This window comes from Pleurodeles waltl, chromosome 12 (genome assembly GCF_031143425.1).
Source record: "Pleurodeles waltl isolate 20211129_DDA chromosome 12, aPleWal1.hap1.20221129, whole genome shotgun sequence".
In the NCBI taxonomy this organism is placed as follows: Eukaryota; Metazoa; Chordata; class Amphibia; order Caudata; family Salamandridae; genus Pleurodeles; species Pleurodeles waltl.
This window is the reverse complement of record NC_090451.1, coordinates 524,121,637-524,140,497: the sequence shown is the minus strand read 5'-3', so window position 1 is coordinate 524,140,497 and position 18,861 is coordinate 524,121,637. Positions and strand designations below refer to the sequence as shown.

Genomic DNA, 18,861 nt, shown 5'->3' with positions numbered 1-18,861 from the left:
CATAAAGAATCCTTCCAATTTCTTGTGAGTTATTGTCTGACTACTATAGTATTGCAAGTGCTTTACATTCCTCCTGGATAATCCTCAGCTGCTCCCCTCAGCTACCCCTATTGCTATCTGGACACCTATTCACCATCACTAAGAGTGTCCTGGACTCCATATGGGGTGCCACACCATAGGTGTACACCATAGAATGAGCCAGCCTCATACAGAAAGTTCACACCTCTAAGAGACGGCCTTTGTTCTGAGCCTTCAAGAGCATTGTCTCTCACCTTAGATGGCCAGAATAAGGTGGCTGTACTGGTTTTGACCAGTCAGTGCCCACTGTAGGAATTGATAGGTTTTCCAGGAGGCACCTTGAACCTGCCCTCTGAGTGCATGTATTAAATCCACTGGATTCAGTGAGTTTATTAATACAACATGTTTGATACTAAACATCCCTGTTGTCAATGAAGCCGTCTTGTAGCTGGGGAAATTGTAAAAATCAGTGTCAAGCACACTTAATTACAATGGTTCCACTTTTTCCTTAGTCTTACTGAGAATTGACAGATGTAGGAGAGGAATATATACTCATGCAGGTATGCCCTCACATGTAATATAACGCACCCTTCCTTTAGGGCCTAAAGACCTGTTAGAGGTGTGACTTTGATATAATACATGCAGTGTAAAGGGGACGGGGCACTCAGGTTGTGTGCCATGTCGTGTTTTCATTTTAGTTCTGTACCAAGAAGCAGTCTGCGACAGCTGGACTATGCACTTAGTGAGGGTGTCCCTGAGGGTGGCAGATTTCGTGCTGCAGCCCTCTGGGACCTTCCTTTAGTAACTCATTCCCTGGGTACCATTTACCAGGGGCACACGTAGTGGTAGCTAAAGGCTTGCTGTAAGGAAATGCCTCCTTGGCATGGTTGCCCCCTGACTTTTTGCCTTTGCTGATGCTATGTTTACAATTGAAAGTGTGCTGAGGCCTGCTAACCAGGCCCCAGCACCCGTGTTCTTTCCCTAACCTGTACTTTTGTATCCACAATTGGCAGACCCTGGCATCCAGATAAGTCCCTTGTAACTGGTACTTCTAGTACCAAGGGCCCTGATGCCAAGGAAGGTCTCTAAGGGCTGCAGCATGTCTTATGCCACCCTGGAGACCTCTCACTCAGCACAGACACACTGCTTGCCAGCTTGTGTGTGCTAGTGAGGACAAAACGAGTAAGTCGACATGGCACTCCCCTCAGGGTGCCATGCCAGCCTCTCACTGCCTATGCAGTATAGGTAAGCCACCCCTCTAGCAGGCCTTACAGCCCTAAGGCAGGGTGCACTATACCATAGGTGAGGGTACCAGTGCATGAGCATGGTACCCCTACAGTGTCTAAACAAAACCTTAGACATTGTAAGTGCAGGGTAGCCATAAGAGTATATGGTCTGGGAGTCTGTCAAACACGAACTCCACAGCACCATAATGGCTACACTGAAAACTGGGAAGTTTGGTATCAAACTTCTCAGCACAATAAATGCACACTGATGCCAGTGTACATTTTATTGTAAAATACACCACAGAGGGCACCTTAGAGGTGCCCCCTGAAACTTAACCGACTATCTGTGTAGGCTGACTAGTTTTAGCAGCCTGCCACAAACCGAGACATGTTGCTGGCCCCATGGGGAGAGTGCCTTTGTCACTCTGAGGCCAGTAACAAAGCCTGCACTGGGTGGAGATGCTAACACCTCCCCCAGGCAGGAATTGTCACACCTGGCGGTGAGCCTCAAAGGCTCACCTCCTTTGTGCCAACCCAGCAGGACACTCCAGCTAGTGGAGTTGCCCGCCCCCTCCGGCCAGGCCCCACTTTTGGCGGCAAGGCCGGAGAAGATAATGAGAAAAACAAGGAGGAGTCACTGACCAGTCAGGACAGCCCCTAAGGTGTCCTGAGCTGAAGTGACTCTAACTTTTAGAAATCCTCCATCTTGCAGATGGAGGATTCCCCCAATAGGGTTAGGATTGTGACCCCCTCCCCTTGGGAGGAGGCACAAAGAGGGTGTACCCACCCTCAGGGCTAGTAGCCATTGGCTACTAACCCCCCAGACCTAAACACGCCCTTAAATTTAGTATTTAAGGGCTACCCTGAACCCTAGAAAATTAGATTCCTGCAACTACAAGAAGAAGGACTGCCTAGCTGAAAACCCCTGCAGAGGAAGACCAGAAGACGACAACTGCCTTGGCTCCAGAAACTCACCGGCCTGTCTCCTGCCTTCCAAAGATCCTGCTCCAGCGACGCCTTCCAAAGGGACCAGCGACCTCGACATCCTCTGAGGACTGCCCCTGCTTCGAAAAGACAAACTCCCGAGGACAGCGGACCTGCTCCAAGAAAAGCTGCAACTTTGTTTCCAGCAGCTTTAAAGAACCCTGCAAGCTCCCCGCAAGAAGCGTGAGACTTGCAACACTGCACCCGGCGACCCCGACTCGGCTGGTGGCGATCCAACACCTCAGGAGGGACCCCAGGACTACTCTGATACTGTGAGTACCAAAACCTGTCCCCCCTGAGCCCCCACAGCGCCGCCTGCAGAGGGAATCCCGAGGCTTCCCCTGACCGCGACTCTTTGAACCTAAAGTCCCGACGCCTGGGAGAGACCCTGCACCCGCAGCCCCCAGGACCTGAAGGACCGGACTTTCACTGGAGAAGTGACCCCCAGGAGTCCCTCTCCCTTACCCAAGTGGAGGTTTCCCCGAGGAATCCCCCCCTTGCCTGCCTGCAGCGCTGAAGAGATCCCGAGATCTCTCATAGACTAACATTGCGAACCCGACGCTTGTTTCTACACTGCACCCTGCCGCTCCCGTGCCGCTGAGGGTGAAATTTCTGTGTGGACTTGTGTCCCCCCCGGTGCCCTACAAAACCCCCCTGGTCTGCCCTCCGAAGACGCGGGTACTTACCTGCAAGCAGACCGGAACCGGGGCACCCCCTTCTCTCCATTCTAGCCTATGCGTTTTGGGCACCACTTTGAACTCTGCACCTGACCGGCCCTGAGCTGCTGGTGTGGTGACTTTGGGGTTGCTCTGAACCCCCAACGGTGGGCTACCTTGGACCAAGAACTAAGCCCTGTAAGTGTCTTACTTACCTGGTTGACCTAACAAATACTTACCTCCCCTAGGAACTGTGAAAATTGCACTAAGTGTCCACTTTTAAAACAGCTATTTGTGAATAACTTGAAAAGTATACATGCAATTTTGATGATTTGAAGTTCCTAAAGTACTTACCTGCAATACCTTTCGAATGAGATATTACATGTAGAATTTGAACCTGTGGTTCTTAAAATAAACTAAGAAAATATATTTTTCTATACAAAAACCTATTGGCTGGATTTGTCTCTGTGTGTGTACCTCATTTATTGTCTATGTGTATGTACAACAAATGCTTAACACTACTCCTTGGATAAGCCTACTGCTCGACCACACTACCACAAAATAGAGCATTAGTATTATCTATTTTTACCACTATTTTACCTCTAAGGGGAACCCTTGGACTCTGTGCATGCTATTCCTTACTTTGAAATAGCACATACAGAGCCAACTTCCTACATTGGTGGATCAGCGGTGGGGTACAAGACTTTGCATTTGCTGGACTACTCAGCCAATACCTGATCACACGACAAATTCCAAAATTGTCATTAGAAATTCATTTTTGCAATTTGAAATTTTTCAAAATTCTTAAAAGTCCTGCTAGGGCCTTGTGTGTTAAGTCCCTGTTTAGCATTGTCTTTTAGAGTTTAAAAGTTTGTTAAAAGTTTGAAATTAGATTCTAGAAACAGTTTTAGATTCTTTAAAAAGTATTCCAACTCTTAGCAGAATAATGTCTGATACAGAGATGCAGGTGGTGGAACTCGACACCACACCTTACCTCCATCTTAAGATGAGGGAGCTAAGGTCTCTCTGTAATATCAAAAAAATAACCATTGGCTCCAGACCTACCAAAATTCAGCTCCAGGAGCTGTTGGCAGAGTTTGAAAAAGCCAACCCCTCTGATGATGACCTCACAGAGGAAGAAATTAGTGACTTGGAGGCCAATGTCCCTCCTCCAGTCCTAAATAGGGAGAACAGGACCCCTCAAGTCCTGTCTCCAACTGTGTTAGTCAGAAATAGTGAGTCCCTCACAGGAGGGTCCCACATTTCTGAAATCACTGAGGATGCTCTCAGTGAAGATGACCTCCTGTTAGCCAGGATGGCCAAAAGATTGGCTTTAGAGAGACAGCTCCTAGCCATAGAAAGGGAAAGACAAGAGATGGGCCTAGGACCCATCAATGGTGGCAGCAATATAAATAGGGTCAGAGATTCTCCTGACATGTTAAAAATCCCCAAAGGGATTGTGACAAAATATGAAGATGGTGATGACATCACCAAATGGTTCACAGCTTTTGAGAGGGCTTGTGTAACCAGAAAAGTGAACAGATCTCACTGGGGTGCTCTCCTTTGGGAAATGTTCACTGGAAAGTGTAGGGATAGACTCCTCACACTCTCTGGAAAAGATGCAGAATCTTATGACCTCATGAAGGGTACCCTGATTGAGGGCTTTGGATTCTCCACTGAGGAGTACAGGATTAGGTTCAGGGGGGCTCAAAAATCCTCGAGCCAGACCTGGGTTGACTTTGTTGACTACTCAGTGAAAACACTAGATGGTTGGATTCAAGGCAGTGGTGTAAGTAATTATGATGGGCTGTACAATTTATTTGTGAAAGAACACCTATTGAGTAATTGTTTCAATGATAAACTGCATCAGCATCTGGTAGACCTAGGACCAATTTCTCCCCAAGAATTGGGAAAGAAGGCGGACCATTGGGTCAAGACAAGGGTGTCCAAGACTTCAACAGGGGGTGACCAAAAGAAAGGGGTCACAAAGACTCCCCAGGGGAAGGGTGATGAGACAGCCAAAACTAAAAATAGTAAAGAGTCTTCTACAGGCCCCCAAAAACCTGCACAGGAGGGTGGGCCCAGAGCCTCTTCACAAAACAGTGGGTACAAGGGTAAAAACTTTGATCCCAAAAAGGCCTGGTGTCATAGCTGTAAACAGCATGGACACCAAACTGGAGACAAGGCCTGTCCCAAGAAAGGTTCCACTCCAAACTCCCATCCAGGTAACACTGGTATGGCTAGTCTCCAAGTGGGATCAACAGTGTGCCCAGAGCAAATCAGGGTCCACACTGAAGCTACTCTAGTTTCTGAGGGTGGGGTGGATTTAGCCACACTAGCTGTCTGGCCGCCTAACATGCAAAAATACAGACAGCAACTCTTAATTAATGGGACTAGAATAGAGGGCCTGAGGGATACAGGTGCCAGTGTCACCATGGTGACAGAGAAACTGGTTTCCCCTGGCCAATACCTGACTGGAAAAACTTACACAGTCACCAACGCTGACAATCAGAGAAAAGTACATCCCATGGCAATGGTTACTTTAGAATGGGGAGGGGTCAATGGCCTGAAACAGGTGGTGGTCTCCTCAAATATCCCAGTGGACTGTCTGCTTGGAAATGACCTGGAGTCCTCAGCATGGGCTGAGGTAGAACTAAAAACCCATGCAGCAATGCTGGGCATCCCTGAACTGGTGTGTGTGAAAACAAGAGCACAGTGCAAGGCACAGGGTGAACAAGTAGAGCTGGAGTCTGGAAGAATGGCCCAGCCTACCAAGAGAACAGGAAAGTCAGTTGGGAAACCAACTGCAACACAGCAAAAGAAAGGGAACCTCTCTTCTCAGGAAGAAGTTCTGCCCTCTGAGGGAACTGAGCCTTTGGAGCTTGAACCTTATCAGGTTGAGCTCTTAGGCCCAGGGGGACCCTCAAGGGAAGAGCTGTGTAAGGGACAAGAAACCTGTCCCTCTCTTGAAGGCCTTAGGCAGCAAGCTGCTGAAGAGTCCAAAGGCAAGAAAACTGGAACGCATAGGGTCTATTGGGAAGATGGACTCCTGTACACTGAGGCCAGAGACCCCAAACCTGGTGCCACTAGGAGAGTGGTAGTGCCTCAGCTGTTCAGGAAGTTCATCCTAACATTGGCCCATGACATTCCCCTTGCTGGACATTTGGGACAAACCAAGACGTGGGAGAGGTTAGACAACCACTTCTACTGGCCCAATATGTCCAACATGGTTAAGGAGTTTTGCCTCTCCTGCCCCACCTGTCAAGCCAGTGGTAAGACAGGTGGGCATCCAAAGGCCCCCCTCATTCCACTTCCAGTGGTGGGGGTTCCCTTTGAAAGAGTGGGTGTGGACATAGTTGGTCCACTGGAACCTCCCACAGCCTCAGGAAATATGTATATCCTGGTAGTAGTGGATCATGCTACCAGGTATCCTGAAGCTATTCCCCTTAGGTCGACTACTGCCCCTGCAGTAGCCAAGGCCCTCATTGGTATCTTTACCAGAGTGGGTTTCCCTAAGGAGGTGGTGTCTGACAGAGGTACCAACTTCATGTCAGCATACCTAAAGCACATGTGGAATGAGTGTGGAGTGACTTATAAATTCACTACACCATACCATCCACAAACTAATGGCTTGGTTGAGAGATTCAACAAGACATTAAAAGGCATGATCATGGGGCTCCCAGAAAAGCTCAAAAGGAGATGGGATGTCCTCTTGCCATGTCTGCTTTTCGCTTACAGAGAGGTGCCACAGAAGGGAGTAGGATTCTCACCCTTTGAACTTCTGTTTGGTCATCCTGTAAGGGGACCACTTGCCCTTGTTAAAGAAGGCTGGGAGAGACCTCTCCATGAGCCTAAACAGGACATAGTGGACTATGTACTTGGCCTTCGCTCTAGAATGGCAGAGTACATGGAAAAGGCAACCAAAAACCTTGAGGCCAGCCAACAGCTCCAGAAGTTTTGGTATGACCAAAAGGCTGCACTGGTTGAGTTCCAACCAGGGCAGAAAGTCTGGGTTCTGGAGCCTGTGGCTCCCAGGGCACTCCAGGACAAATGGAGTGGCCCTTACCCAGTACTAGAAAGGAAGAGTCAGGTCACCTACCTGGTGGACCTGGGCACAAGCAGGAGCCCCAAGAGGGTGATCCATGTGAACCGCCTTAAGCTCTTCCACGACAGGGCTGATGTCAATCTGTTGATGGTAACAGATGAGGATCAGGAGGCAGAGAGTGAACCTCTCCCTGATCTTCTGTCATCAGACCCAAAAGATGGCACAGTAGATGGAGTGATCTACTCAGACACCCTCTCTGGCCAACAGCAAGCTGATTGTAGGAGAGTCCTACAACAGTTTCCTGAACTCTTCTCCTTAACCCCTGGTCAGACACACCTGTGTACCCATGATGTGGACACAGGAGACAGCATGCCTGTCAAAAACAAAATCTTTAGACAATCTGACCATGTTAAGGAAAGCATCAAGGTGGAAGTCCACAAGATGCTGGAATTGGGAGTAATTGAGCGCTCTGACAGCCCCTGGGCTAGCCCAGTGGTCTTAGTCCCCAAACCTCACACCAAAGATGGAAAGAAAGAGATGAGGTTTTGTGTGGACTACAGAGGACTCAATTCTGTCACCAAGACAGATGCCCATCCAATTCCAAGAGCTGATGAGCTCATTGATAAATTAGGTGCTGCCAAATTTCTAAGTACCTTTGACTTGACAGCAGGGTACTGGCAAATAAAAATGGCACCTGGAGCAAAAGAAAAGACAGCATTCTCCACACCTGATGGGCATTATCAGTTTACTGTTATGCCCTTTGGTTTAAAGAATGCCCCTGCCACCTTCCAAAGGTTGGTGAATCAAGTCCTTGCTGGCTTGGAGTCCTTTAGCACAGCTTATCTTGATGATATTGCTGTCTTCAGCTCCACCTGGCAGGATCACCTGGTCCACCTGAAGAAGGTTTTGAAGGCTCTGCAATCTGCAGGCCTCTCTATCAAGGCATCCAAATGCCAGATAGGGCAGGGAACTGTGGTTTACTTGGGACACCTTGTAGGTGGAGGCCAAGTTCAGCCACTCCAACCCAAGATCCAGACTATTCTGGACTGGGTAGCTCCAAAAACCCAGACTCAAGTCAGGGCATTCCTTGGCTTGACTGGGTATTACAGGAGGTTTGTGAAGGGATATGGATCCATTGTGACAGCCCTCACTGAACTCACCTCCAAGAAAATGCCCAAGAAAGTGAACTGGACTGTGGAATGCCAACAGGCCTTTGACACCCTGAAACAAGCAATGTGCTCAGCACCAGTTCTCAAAGCTCCAGATTATTCTAAGCAGTTCATTGTGCAGACTGATGCCTCTGAACATGGGATAGGGGCAGTTTTGTCCCAAACAAATGATGATGGCCTTGACCAGCCTGTTGCTTTCATTAGCAGGAGGTTACTCCCCAGGGAGCAGCGTTGGAGTGCCATTGAGAGGGAGGCCTTTGCTGTGGTTTGGTCCCTGAAGAAGCTGAGACCATACCTCTTTAGGACTCACTTCCTAGTTCAAACTGACCACAGACCTCTCAAATGGCTGATGCAAATGAAAGGTGAAAATCCTAAACTGAGGTGGTCCATCTCCCTACAGGGAATGGACTTTATAGTGGAACACAGACCTGGGACTGCCCATGCCAATGCAGATGGCCTTTCCAGGTTCTTCCACTTAGAAAATGAAGACTCTCTTGGGAAAGGTTAGTCTCATCCTCTTTCGTTTGGGGGGGGGGTTGTGTAAGGAAATGCCTCCTTGGCATGGTTGCCCCCTGACTTTTTGCCTTTGCTGATGCTATGTTTACAATTGAAAGTGTGCTGAGGCCTGCTAACCAGGCCGCTAACCAGGCTGCTAACCAGGCCCCAGCACCCGTGTTCTTTCCCTAACCTGTACTTTTGTATCCACAATTGGCAGACCCTGGCATCCAGATAAGTCCCTTGTAACTGGTACTTCTAGTACCAAGGGCCCTGATGCCAAGGAAGGTCTCTAAGGGCTGCAGCATGTCTTATGCCACCCTGGAGACCTCTCACTCAGCACAGACACACTGCTTGCCAGCTTGTGTGTGCTAGTGAGGACAAAACGAGTAAGTCGACATGGCACTCCCCTCAGGGTGCCATGCCAGCCTCTCACTGCCTATGCAGTATAGGTAAGCCACCCCTCTAGCAGGCCTTACAGCCCTAAGGCAGGGTGCACTATACCATAGGTGAGGGTACCAGTGCATGAGCATGGTACCCCTACAGTGTCTAAACAAAACCTTAGACATTGTAAGTGCAGGGTAGCCATAAGAGTATATGGTCTGGGAGTCTGTCAAACACGAACTCCACAGCACCGTAATGGCTACACTGAAAACTGGGAAGTTTGGTATCAAACTTCTCAGCACAATAAATGCACACTGATGCCAGTGTACATTTTATTGTAAAATACACCACAGAGGGCACCTTAGAGGTGCCCCCTGAAACTTAACCGACTATCTGTGTAGGCTGACTAGTTTTAGCAGCCTGCCACAAACCGAGACATGTTGCTGGCCCCATGGGGAGAGTGCCTTTGTCACTCTGAGGCCAGTAACAAAGCCTGCACTGGGTGGAGATGCTAACACCTCCCCCAGGCAGGAATTGTCACACCTGGCGGTGAGCCTCAAAGGCTCACCTCCTTTGTGCCAACCCAGCAGGACACTCCAGCTAGTGGAGTTGCCCGCCCCCTCCGGCCAGGCCCCACTTTTGGCGGCAAGGCCGGAGAAGATAATGAGAAAAACAAGGAGGAGTCACTGGCCAGTCAGGACAGCCCCTAAGGTGTCCTGAGCTGAAGTGACTCTAACTTTTAGAAATCCTCCATCTTGCAGATGGAGGATTCCCCCGATAGGGTTAGGATTGTGACCCCCTCCCCTTGGGAGGAGGCACAAAGAGGGTGTACCCACCCTCAGGGCTAGTAGCCATTGGCTACTAACCCCCCAGACCTAAACACGCCCTTAAATTTAGTATTTAAGGGCTACCCTGAACCCTAGAAAATTAGATTCCTGCAACTACAAGAAGAAGGACTGCCTAGCTGAAAACCCCTGCAGAGGAAGACCAGAAGACGACAACTGCCTTGGCTCCAGAAACTCACCGGCCTGTCTCCTGCCTTCCAAAGATCCTGCTCCAGCGACGCCTTCCAAAGGGACCAGCGACCTCGACATCCTCTGAGGAGTGCCCCTGCTTCGAAAAGACAAGAAACTCCCGAGGACAGCGGACCTGCTCCAAGAAAAGCTGCAACTTTGTTTCCAGCAGCTTTAAAGAACCCTGCATGCTCCCCGCAAGAAGCGTGAGACTTGCAACACTGCACCCGGTGACCCCGACTCGGCTGGTGGCGATCCAACACCTCAGGAGGGACCCCAGGACTACTCTGATACTGTGAGTACCAAAACCTGTCCCCCCTGAGCCCCCACAGCGCCGCCTGCAGAGGGAATCCCGAGGCTTCCCCTGACCGCGACTCTTTGAACCTAAAGTCCTGACGCCTGGGAGAGACCCTGCACCCGCAGCCCCCAGGACCTGAAGGACCGGACTTTCACTGGAGAAGTGACCCCCAGGAGTCCCTCTCCCTTACCCAAGTGGAGGTTTCCCCGAGGAATCCCCCCCTTGCCTGCCTGCAGCGCTGAAGAGATCCCGAGATCTCTCATAGACTAACATTGCGAACCCGACGCTTGTTTCTACACTGCACCCGGCCGCTCCCGTGCCGCTGAGGGTGAAATTTCTGTGTGGACTTGTGTCCCCCCCGGTGCCCTACAAAACCCCCCTGGTCTGCCCTCCGAAGACGCGGGTACTTACCTGCAAGCAGACCGGAACCGGGGCACCCCCTTCTCTCCATTCTAGCCTATGCGTTTTGGGCACCACTTTGAACTCTGCACCTGACCGGCCCTGAGCTGCTGGTGTGGTGACTTTGGGGTTGCTCTGAACCCCCAACGGTGGGCTACCTTGGACCAAGAACTAAGCCCTGTAAGTGTCTTACTTACCTGGTTAACCTAACAAATACTTACCTCCCCTAGGAACTGTGAAAATTGCACTGTGTCCACTTTTAAAACAGCTATTTGTGAATAACTTGAAAAGTATACATGCAATTTTGATGATTTGAAGTTCCTAAAGTACTTACCTGCAATACCTTTCGAATGAGATATTACATGTAGAATTTGAACCTGTGGTTCTTAAAATAAACTAAGAAAATATATTTTTCTATACAAAAACCTATTGGCTGGATTTGTCTCCGAGTGTGTGTACCTCATTTATTGTCTATGTGTATGTACAACAAATGCTTAACACTACTCCTTGGATAAGCCTACTGCTCGACCACACTACCACAAAATAGAGCATTAGTATTATCTATTTTTACCACTATTTTACCTCTAAGGGGAACCCTTGGACTCTGTGCATGCTATTCCTTACTTTGAAATAGCACATACAGAGCCAACTTCCTACACTTGCCAATAGGGAAAACCTACTGTGCAGTTTTAGGGAAAGAGATGTGGCACTGGGGACCTGTTTAGTAGGGGTGTGACCGTGTCAAGAGACTTTCCTACAGTATCCAGTCAAATGTCCTCTGTACACTTTCTCTACTTTTGCAAGATCCTCCTTTACCTGATTTGCTGCACAAGTGTGACACTAATAAAGGACTGCATAAAATACCATGTTGCCGATTTTGTTCTGAGTAGTCATTTCATTTTTATTCTGTTGTACAGTTAATTCTCAGTTAATTCCCTTGACCTACTGATATTGTCAGCTTTTTGCATGAATTTGAATACATTCTGGTAATGGAAAGTAACGTTAGACTGATTTGACTTTAAATGTTAATTCTTTTTTTTTACACAGTTGTCTTTCATTCAGCATTCCCTTCTAAATCCTGAAATCTTCTGTTTTGCGGACTATCCTTTCCACTCTGTTTCAATCGACATCCTGAAAGCACCTCCAGAGGATGATAATCGGGAAATTGCCACTTGGTAAGATTGTTTAATATTCAAAATCTGTATACCTACACATCCTACATAAGCTATTTCCTGGTGCTTATTCCTCAGTCATCTTCTCTATAGTGGTATCTTGCTATTGAATGCCATACTAAAATGCTTTTGTATTGATTTTAATACTTAATTGATGCTGAACCTGTATTGAAACCTCTGCTGAGATGGCCTTGAACTCTTGGGTTTAGCCATTCGTTATTTAGAACCAACAAGCATTGAAGAGAGGATTTTAATTGATTGTAGTTGTGCCTTCACTTGTGATGAATCATTTGAAGTCCTTGCGTGAAGTCCCAGCTACTTTACTTTTCATAGATTTTCTTCATCATGGAAAGACGATCGTCTAACTTTATTGCATTTTTTTTAATGTGGTCCTCTTGCTTGATTCATACAGTCCAGTTTACATTGCGTACTATTTTGGAGTTGAAACTTTCCCTTTTTTTTCTTTTTTGTTTTCTCCCTGGGCGTTGACTAGAGGCATTATTCTGTCCCTGTTTAGTTATGTGATCCCATGTGATCACTGTCTGTGTTTTTCTGGCATTTAGTTCCCAAGCAGCATTGAGTGCTTCTGTTCAATGATCAAGGAAAACGAGTGTAAACTTACAGTAACCTTGGAATCAAAATGTTCGGATATGAGTGGGATCGATGCGAAAGGGTGGCGATGTGGAACTGTGCCAGAAATCTAAAGAGACCGGTTAGTTCAATGACGTGTGTGGCTGTAGATACACATGCTATGCATAAGCGTGCCATCTGGTTTTTGGTTCGCGTGATACACCTTGTTTTTCTTCGAAGAAGCGTTCGGAGTCACAGGATCGAAGGACTCCTCCTCTTGGTAATCCTGCGCATGGGCATCGAGTCCTTTGCTAGATTTTCTCTCTGCCGTCTGGTTCGGATGCGTGTGCCTTTTGCTTGGAGATCTTGGTTCAATACGATCCAAAACGGTTCTCTCTCCGTGCTTCTGTCACGGTCTGTATAGGTTGATTGTGTCTTCTTCCCTACACTCTGCATTTGGTTCAACTTATATCTGGAATTGATTCTCTGCCCCTCAGGGCGTACGTCTCCTCCTCGGGCCCTCTTTGGACCTATCTCCTCTGTGTGACATCCAGCTATGCATACCTGATGGAAGACCACCACGATGTGTGTAATTAGTCTCTCTTCTTCGACCACAACAAGCATACCTGCAACCCATGTTGATTTTTTTTCAGTCGAAGAAAACACTGACCGAAGAGCTTGTCGGATGGAAATGGCATTTGGGCCTCCAGAAGACACAATGGACATATCCATCTGAGCTTGTGCAGGAGGACCTACAGCAAGAACAGGCCTTCTCCATCAGACTGACTGGGATGTTCAGTCTGACATCAAAAGTCAACTGTTGCAGTCGGTGCAGACCAGGAGTAAAAAGTCCCCTTCGACCCTGGTAAAGAAAGCATTTAAAGTGGTCACTTGTCCACCACTGCCTTTGTCAATAGTCTGAGCCAAGAAAATCCTTTGGGTGCCCTGCCCTTAGGTTTGGCACAAAAAAAGGCCAAATGCAAATCTTCGACATCAACCTCAGGTGCCTGTACCTCTACCTTGGCCCCACCGATTGCACTTGGTGCTTTGGTACTGGCCATTTCTGATGGATACAACTACCTGTGGATTCCTCACCTAATGAATACTCCCATGGCGCAAGCATTCGACGGAAATCTTCTTCCTAGCTTCTGGACGTCACATTTGCCCACGCGACGCCGTCTGACGTCATAAAGGCAATAAGAGGTCCTCGCCGACGTCAGTTCCCTTTTTTCCGTGCCATTCGAAACGGTTATCTTCGAGGGAGCTACTGTTGCTTTCGAAGTTAGTGTGTGTTTCTGCTGCGTGTTTTTTTCTCTGAGGTTACTATGTCTCAGAGGAAGTCTGGTTTCAAGCCCTGTCGGGAGTGTGGGGGCAAGATGTCCATTACTGACCCACATTCGGACTGCTTGTGGTGCTTAAGTTCCGACCACGACGTAGCTACATGTGATTCATGTCAACACATGAATCCGAAAGCCCTGAAGGAGCGTGAAGCCAAACTCTTTATGGCGAAGTCGAAGAGAAAGGAGAAGAGACATCATAGAAAGTCCTCCTCGCCGATGTCTCCTCGCCGATGTCTCATCGGCGTCATCGAGACTCCCGTCACCGTCGTTACTCACGACGCCATTCGAGCAAGGAGAGGTCTCGATCGAGGTCGCCGTCGGAAGACTTGGGAGGTCAGTCCCACAGTCACTCCACATCCATCGACGCCGTTGCCTTCTCCAGCTTCGCCGACTTCGCCTGGGCAGACGTCTTCAGTGTTTGAGGTGCCACAGCCTCAGTTGTTCTCTCCGGCGTCGCAGACGTTGAGGCCGGCGTCGGGTTCGCCTTCGATCCAGGCACCCCAGTATCCGGCTTTCCCAGCCCCTGAAGCCGATAATAGCACATTTTTAAATGCGATGTTCACCATCTTCCAACAGATGGCTCCAGGCAGTGCTCCGACTGGTCCTTCGGGCCCGTTGGCTTTCAGCTTGGGTGCTCCGGCGCCGCTACAGCCCGCACCCTTCATGCCCTTTCTCCCCTTGGGGAATGTGGGCTCGGTGCCGGTGTCGGCTCCCGTGGCTCCAGAGGTTTTGGCCCCGGAGGCATCAGCTCCATCGACTTCGGGGTTTCGGCCCGTGACCCCGTCAGGACCATCTGAGACTCCGAGACGCACCTCTCTTCATCCGGCTCCTAGCTCGGCGTCGAAGCTTCCTGTGGCGCCTGACATGGCGTCGGATGGATCCGGCGATCAGCGCCGTTCCTCGACTTCGGCAGACGGCATGTCGACGCCGCGTATTGAGGAGAGGTTACATTCTAGGAGACGTGCTCTCCGTCTCTTGGAGGAACAGGAATATCAACGGGTCCTGGAAGAAGGTGAAATTGAGGATTCTGAAGGTCTTCATGGACTGGATACAGCTAGTGGCCTTGATACTTCCCCTGAGTGGGACTTGTCATCTCTAGGGGAGTATACTGAGGAGGCAGCCACTTTTCATGCTGTAGTAAGGGAGGCGGCTAACTTCCTTGAACTGCCTTTGCCGGTGGCTGAGGCGAAACAAAATTTACTAACTGAGGTCCTACATCCGGCCTCTACTGCGGCAGAGCCTCTTTTACCATTCAACGAGGCTTTGCTTGAACCGGTATTGGAGGTCTGGAAGAAGCTGGTATCTTCCTCGGCTGTTAATAGATATGTGGCCGGGAGGTATCGGGCTGCACCATCTGACCCTGGCTTTCTGTCCAGACACCCTACGCCGGAGAGCTTGGTGGTCCAGGCTTCCTGCTCTGCTAGATCTGCGCCTGGATCTTTTCCAACAGTGCCGGGGGACAGAGACTCCAAAAAGTTCGACTCAGTCGAAGAAAATATTTTCATCTTGTAGCATGGCGCTGAAGTCCACCAAAGCTACATGTATCTTGGGGAGGTACATCTATGCTCTTATGGACGAGATAACATCATTGCATCCGGAGCTTCCTCAAGGACTCTTGAATATCGTGTCGAATGCTCAGGCTGCTGCAACCCAGGTTATCCAATCTGGGTTGGATACAACTGACTCAGTGGCTAGAGCAATGGGCACGGCGGTGGTTGCGAGGAAACAGGCTTGGCTTCACAACTCGGGGTTTTCTTCGGACGTGCAGTCGACCCTGTTGGACCTCCCGTTTGAGGGGGACAAACTTTTTGGTGCCAAAGCGGATTCGGCCTTGGAGAGGTTTAAAGAAAGCAGGGCCACGGCCAAGTCATTAGGACTGCAAGCCGCTTCTTCTGCCTCCTCCAGGTTTTTTAGGAGGTTTCGAGGATTTGGTCGTGGCTCATCCTCCTCTTCCTTTCGGGGGAGATTCCAACAACCTACCTCCTCTCTCACCTTTAGATCAATTAGAGGGAGGGGTAGGGTCCGTACCAGGGGAGCCTCTCAGCAGCACTCTGCCTCTTCCCCGTCCTCTGGAGGGTTGCAGCAGGGGAAGCAGCCTTAGGCTTCCACCAATTCCCACTCACTCACTCTCCTGTAGGGGGAAGGTTACTGCATTTTCTTCACAAGTGGGAAGTTATCACATCAGACACCTGGGTTACCAGCATTGTGGGAAAAGGCTACACCCTTCACTTTTGGGAGTTTCCACCCCCCATCCCGCCCCACCCATCTTATTGTTCAAAAGCATTTAAACACCTCCTGTTGTTAGAGCAGGAGGTTCAAGTCCTCCTTTCAAAGGGCGCGGTGGAGTTGGTTCCAGAGCAGGAAAAGGGTGAAGGTTGTTACTCCAGGTACTTCCGGATTCCCAAGAAGGATGGTCGATTGCGACCAATCCTGGACCTGAGGATTTTGAATTGGTTCCTCAAACAGGAAAAGTTCAAGATGCTGACCCTAGCTCAGGTGCTTTTGGCGTTGAACAAGCGAGATTGGATGGTGTCTGTCGACTTGCAGGATGCTTACTTTCACATCCCGATTCTCAAGTCGCACAGGAAGTATCTCAGTTTTGTGGTGGGGTCGCAGCACTATCAGTTTGCGGTCCTCCCGTTTGGTCTTACTTCAGCACCTCGAGCCTTCACGAAGGTGATGTCGGTGGTTGCGGCAGAGCTCAGGAGGAAGGGGATAGCAGTATTTCCTTACCTAGACGACTGGTTGATCAAAGCCAAGTCGCCGGAGCTTGTGTTGCACCATCTACAGTCGACAACCCAGTTGTTGTTCGATCTGGGCTTTACGGTGAATGTGCCCAAGTCTCACCTAGAGCCCTCTCAACGCCTCCTGTTCATAGGGGCAGTACTGGATACATCATTGGATCGAGCCTTTCCTCCGCCTCAGCGGATTCAAGATATTCAGGAGTTGGTTCCAATGTTTCGAATTGGAGCAGTCGTTCCAGTCCTCAAGGTCCTTTGTCTGCTCGTCCTGTTTGCCTCCTGCATACTGTTGGTCACGCATGCTCGCTGGCACATGAGGGCTCTTCAGTGGTGCTTCCGAAGGCAGTGGTCTCAACACAAAGGAGATCTCGAAGGTTCTGTCAAGATCTCCAGAGATGCTGCTACGGACTTGAAGTGGTGGATTGCGGGTGACAATCTTTCTCAAGGAAGGCCGTTCATGCAGTCGCCACCAGTGACCACGGTCATAACGGATGCTTCCACTCTAGGGTGGGGAGCTCATCTGGGGGATCTGGAGATCAAAGGGCTTTGGTCTCCAGAGGAACAGATTTTTCATATCAATCTGTTGGAGTTGCGGGCTGTACGTCTGGCTCTCAAGGCCTTCCTCCCTTCCCTTCGCGGTCAGTCGGTTCAGGTCCTGACGGACAATACTACCGCGATGTGGTATATAAACAAGCAGGGAGGAGTAGGGTCGTACCTTCTCTGCAGAGAAGCTCTTCGACTATGGTCCTGGGTAAAGGACCATCAGATTTGCTTGGTAGCAAATCATCTGGCCGGAGTCTTGAATGTACGTGTGGACAGTCTTAGTCGCCATTTCTCGGCCGACCACGAGTGGCGTCTCCATCCAGATCAAGTCCGTCGGATCTTCCAGTTGTGGGGGGTTCCTCGGATAGATCTGTTTGCCACCCGGGAGAACTCGCACTGTCCGTTATTCTGAAGCCTCCAGTATCCGGTGCAGGGGGCGTTGGGGGATGCGTTTCAGAGAACCTGGTGCGACCAGTTGCTTTACGCGTTTCCCCCCATACCCTTGATTCCTCGAGTATTGAGGAAAATTCGCCAAGACCGGGACCAAGTCATTTTAATAGCTCCGGATTGGCCAAGGAGGGTGTGGTATTCCGACCTTCTTCAACTCTCAATGTGCCCTCCTCTCCGTCTCCCTCTCAGGGCAGGCCTCCTCTCGCAGTCGCAGGGGCAGGTTTTACACCCCAACCTCCAGAGCCTGCACCTTCATGCCTGGAGATTGAACGGGGCAACCTGAGTTCCTTCTCTCTCCCACCTGATGTAGTGGATGTTCTCTTAGCGGCCAGGCGACACTCCACTAAAACTATCTACGCTAGTAGGTGGTCTAAATTTGTGGTATGGTGTGGGGAGAGACAGATTGATCCCTTACGTGCTCATATATCAGATGTTTTATCTTTTGCTTTGTCTTTAGCGCAGAAAGGTTGTGCAGTGGCTACTATTAAAGGTTACTTGTCTGCCTTGTCAGCCTTCATTTGTCTTCCAGACCAACCATTGTTATTTAAATCTCCTATAGTGCTTAGATTCTTGAAGGGCCTTATGAATAAATACCCTCCAAAACCCTTCGTTATGCCTCAATGGGATTTGTCCTTGGTCCTGACTTTCCTTATGGGGTCCCCTTTTGAGCGTATGCATTCTTGCCCCTTAAGGGTCTTAGTTATTAAAACAGTTTTCCTGGTGGCCATAACATCTGCAAGGAGAGAGTGAGTTGCAGGCTTTATCTGTAAAACCCCCTTATACAACTTTTTATGGGGATAAGGTGGTGTTGAGGACCAAGGCTGCTTTCCTTCCGAAGGTTGTTTCACCCTTTCATTTGGCCCAGACAATTACTCTGTCCAGGTTCTATCCTCCGCCTCATCCTTTAAAGGAAGAAGAGAGACTTCATCGCTTGGACCCAAAGAGGGCGTTAAGCTTCTTCATAGACAGAACGAAGGATTTCAGGCTGGATGATCAGCTTTTCATCGGATACGTGGGCGAGAGGAAAGGCAGTCCACAAGAGAACACTCTCCAGGTGGGTTGTTCTTTGCATTAAAATTTGTTACTCTTTAGCAAAGAAGGATCCTCCTGATGGTATTAGAACTCATTCCACCAGGGCTAAGTCGGCCACTTCGGCCTTGGCTAGGGGTGTTCCTGTGGTCGACATCTGCAAGGCCGCAACTTGGTCGTCCCTTCACACTTTTGCGAAACATTACTGCTTGGACTCTGAGGTTAGAAGGGACGGCCATTTTGCACGGTCAGTGCTGCAGGATTTCTTGGTTTGACCATTCAGGCACCCACCTCGGGGCGCGGTACTGCTTTGGGACTCTATTCATTAG

The 18,861-nt window shown here is 49.4% G+C and overlaps 1 protein-coding gene across 1 annotated transcript in view; it reads left to right on the top strand.

Annotated features, from left to right (window-relative positions):
- CNOT1 (CCR4-NOT transcription complex subunit 1) overlaps nucleotides 1-18,861 on the top strand; it is a 1,177,977-nt gene that overhangs the window by 373,790 nt on the left and 785,326 nt on the right. The window contains exon 12 of the mRNA XM_069215998.1: nucleotides 11,735-11,862. Coding sequence (XP_069072099.1) covers nucleotides 11,735-11,862 — 128 coding nt within the window. The remainder of the gene's footprint in view (nucleotides 1-11,734; nucleotides 11,863-18,861) is intronic.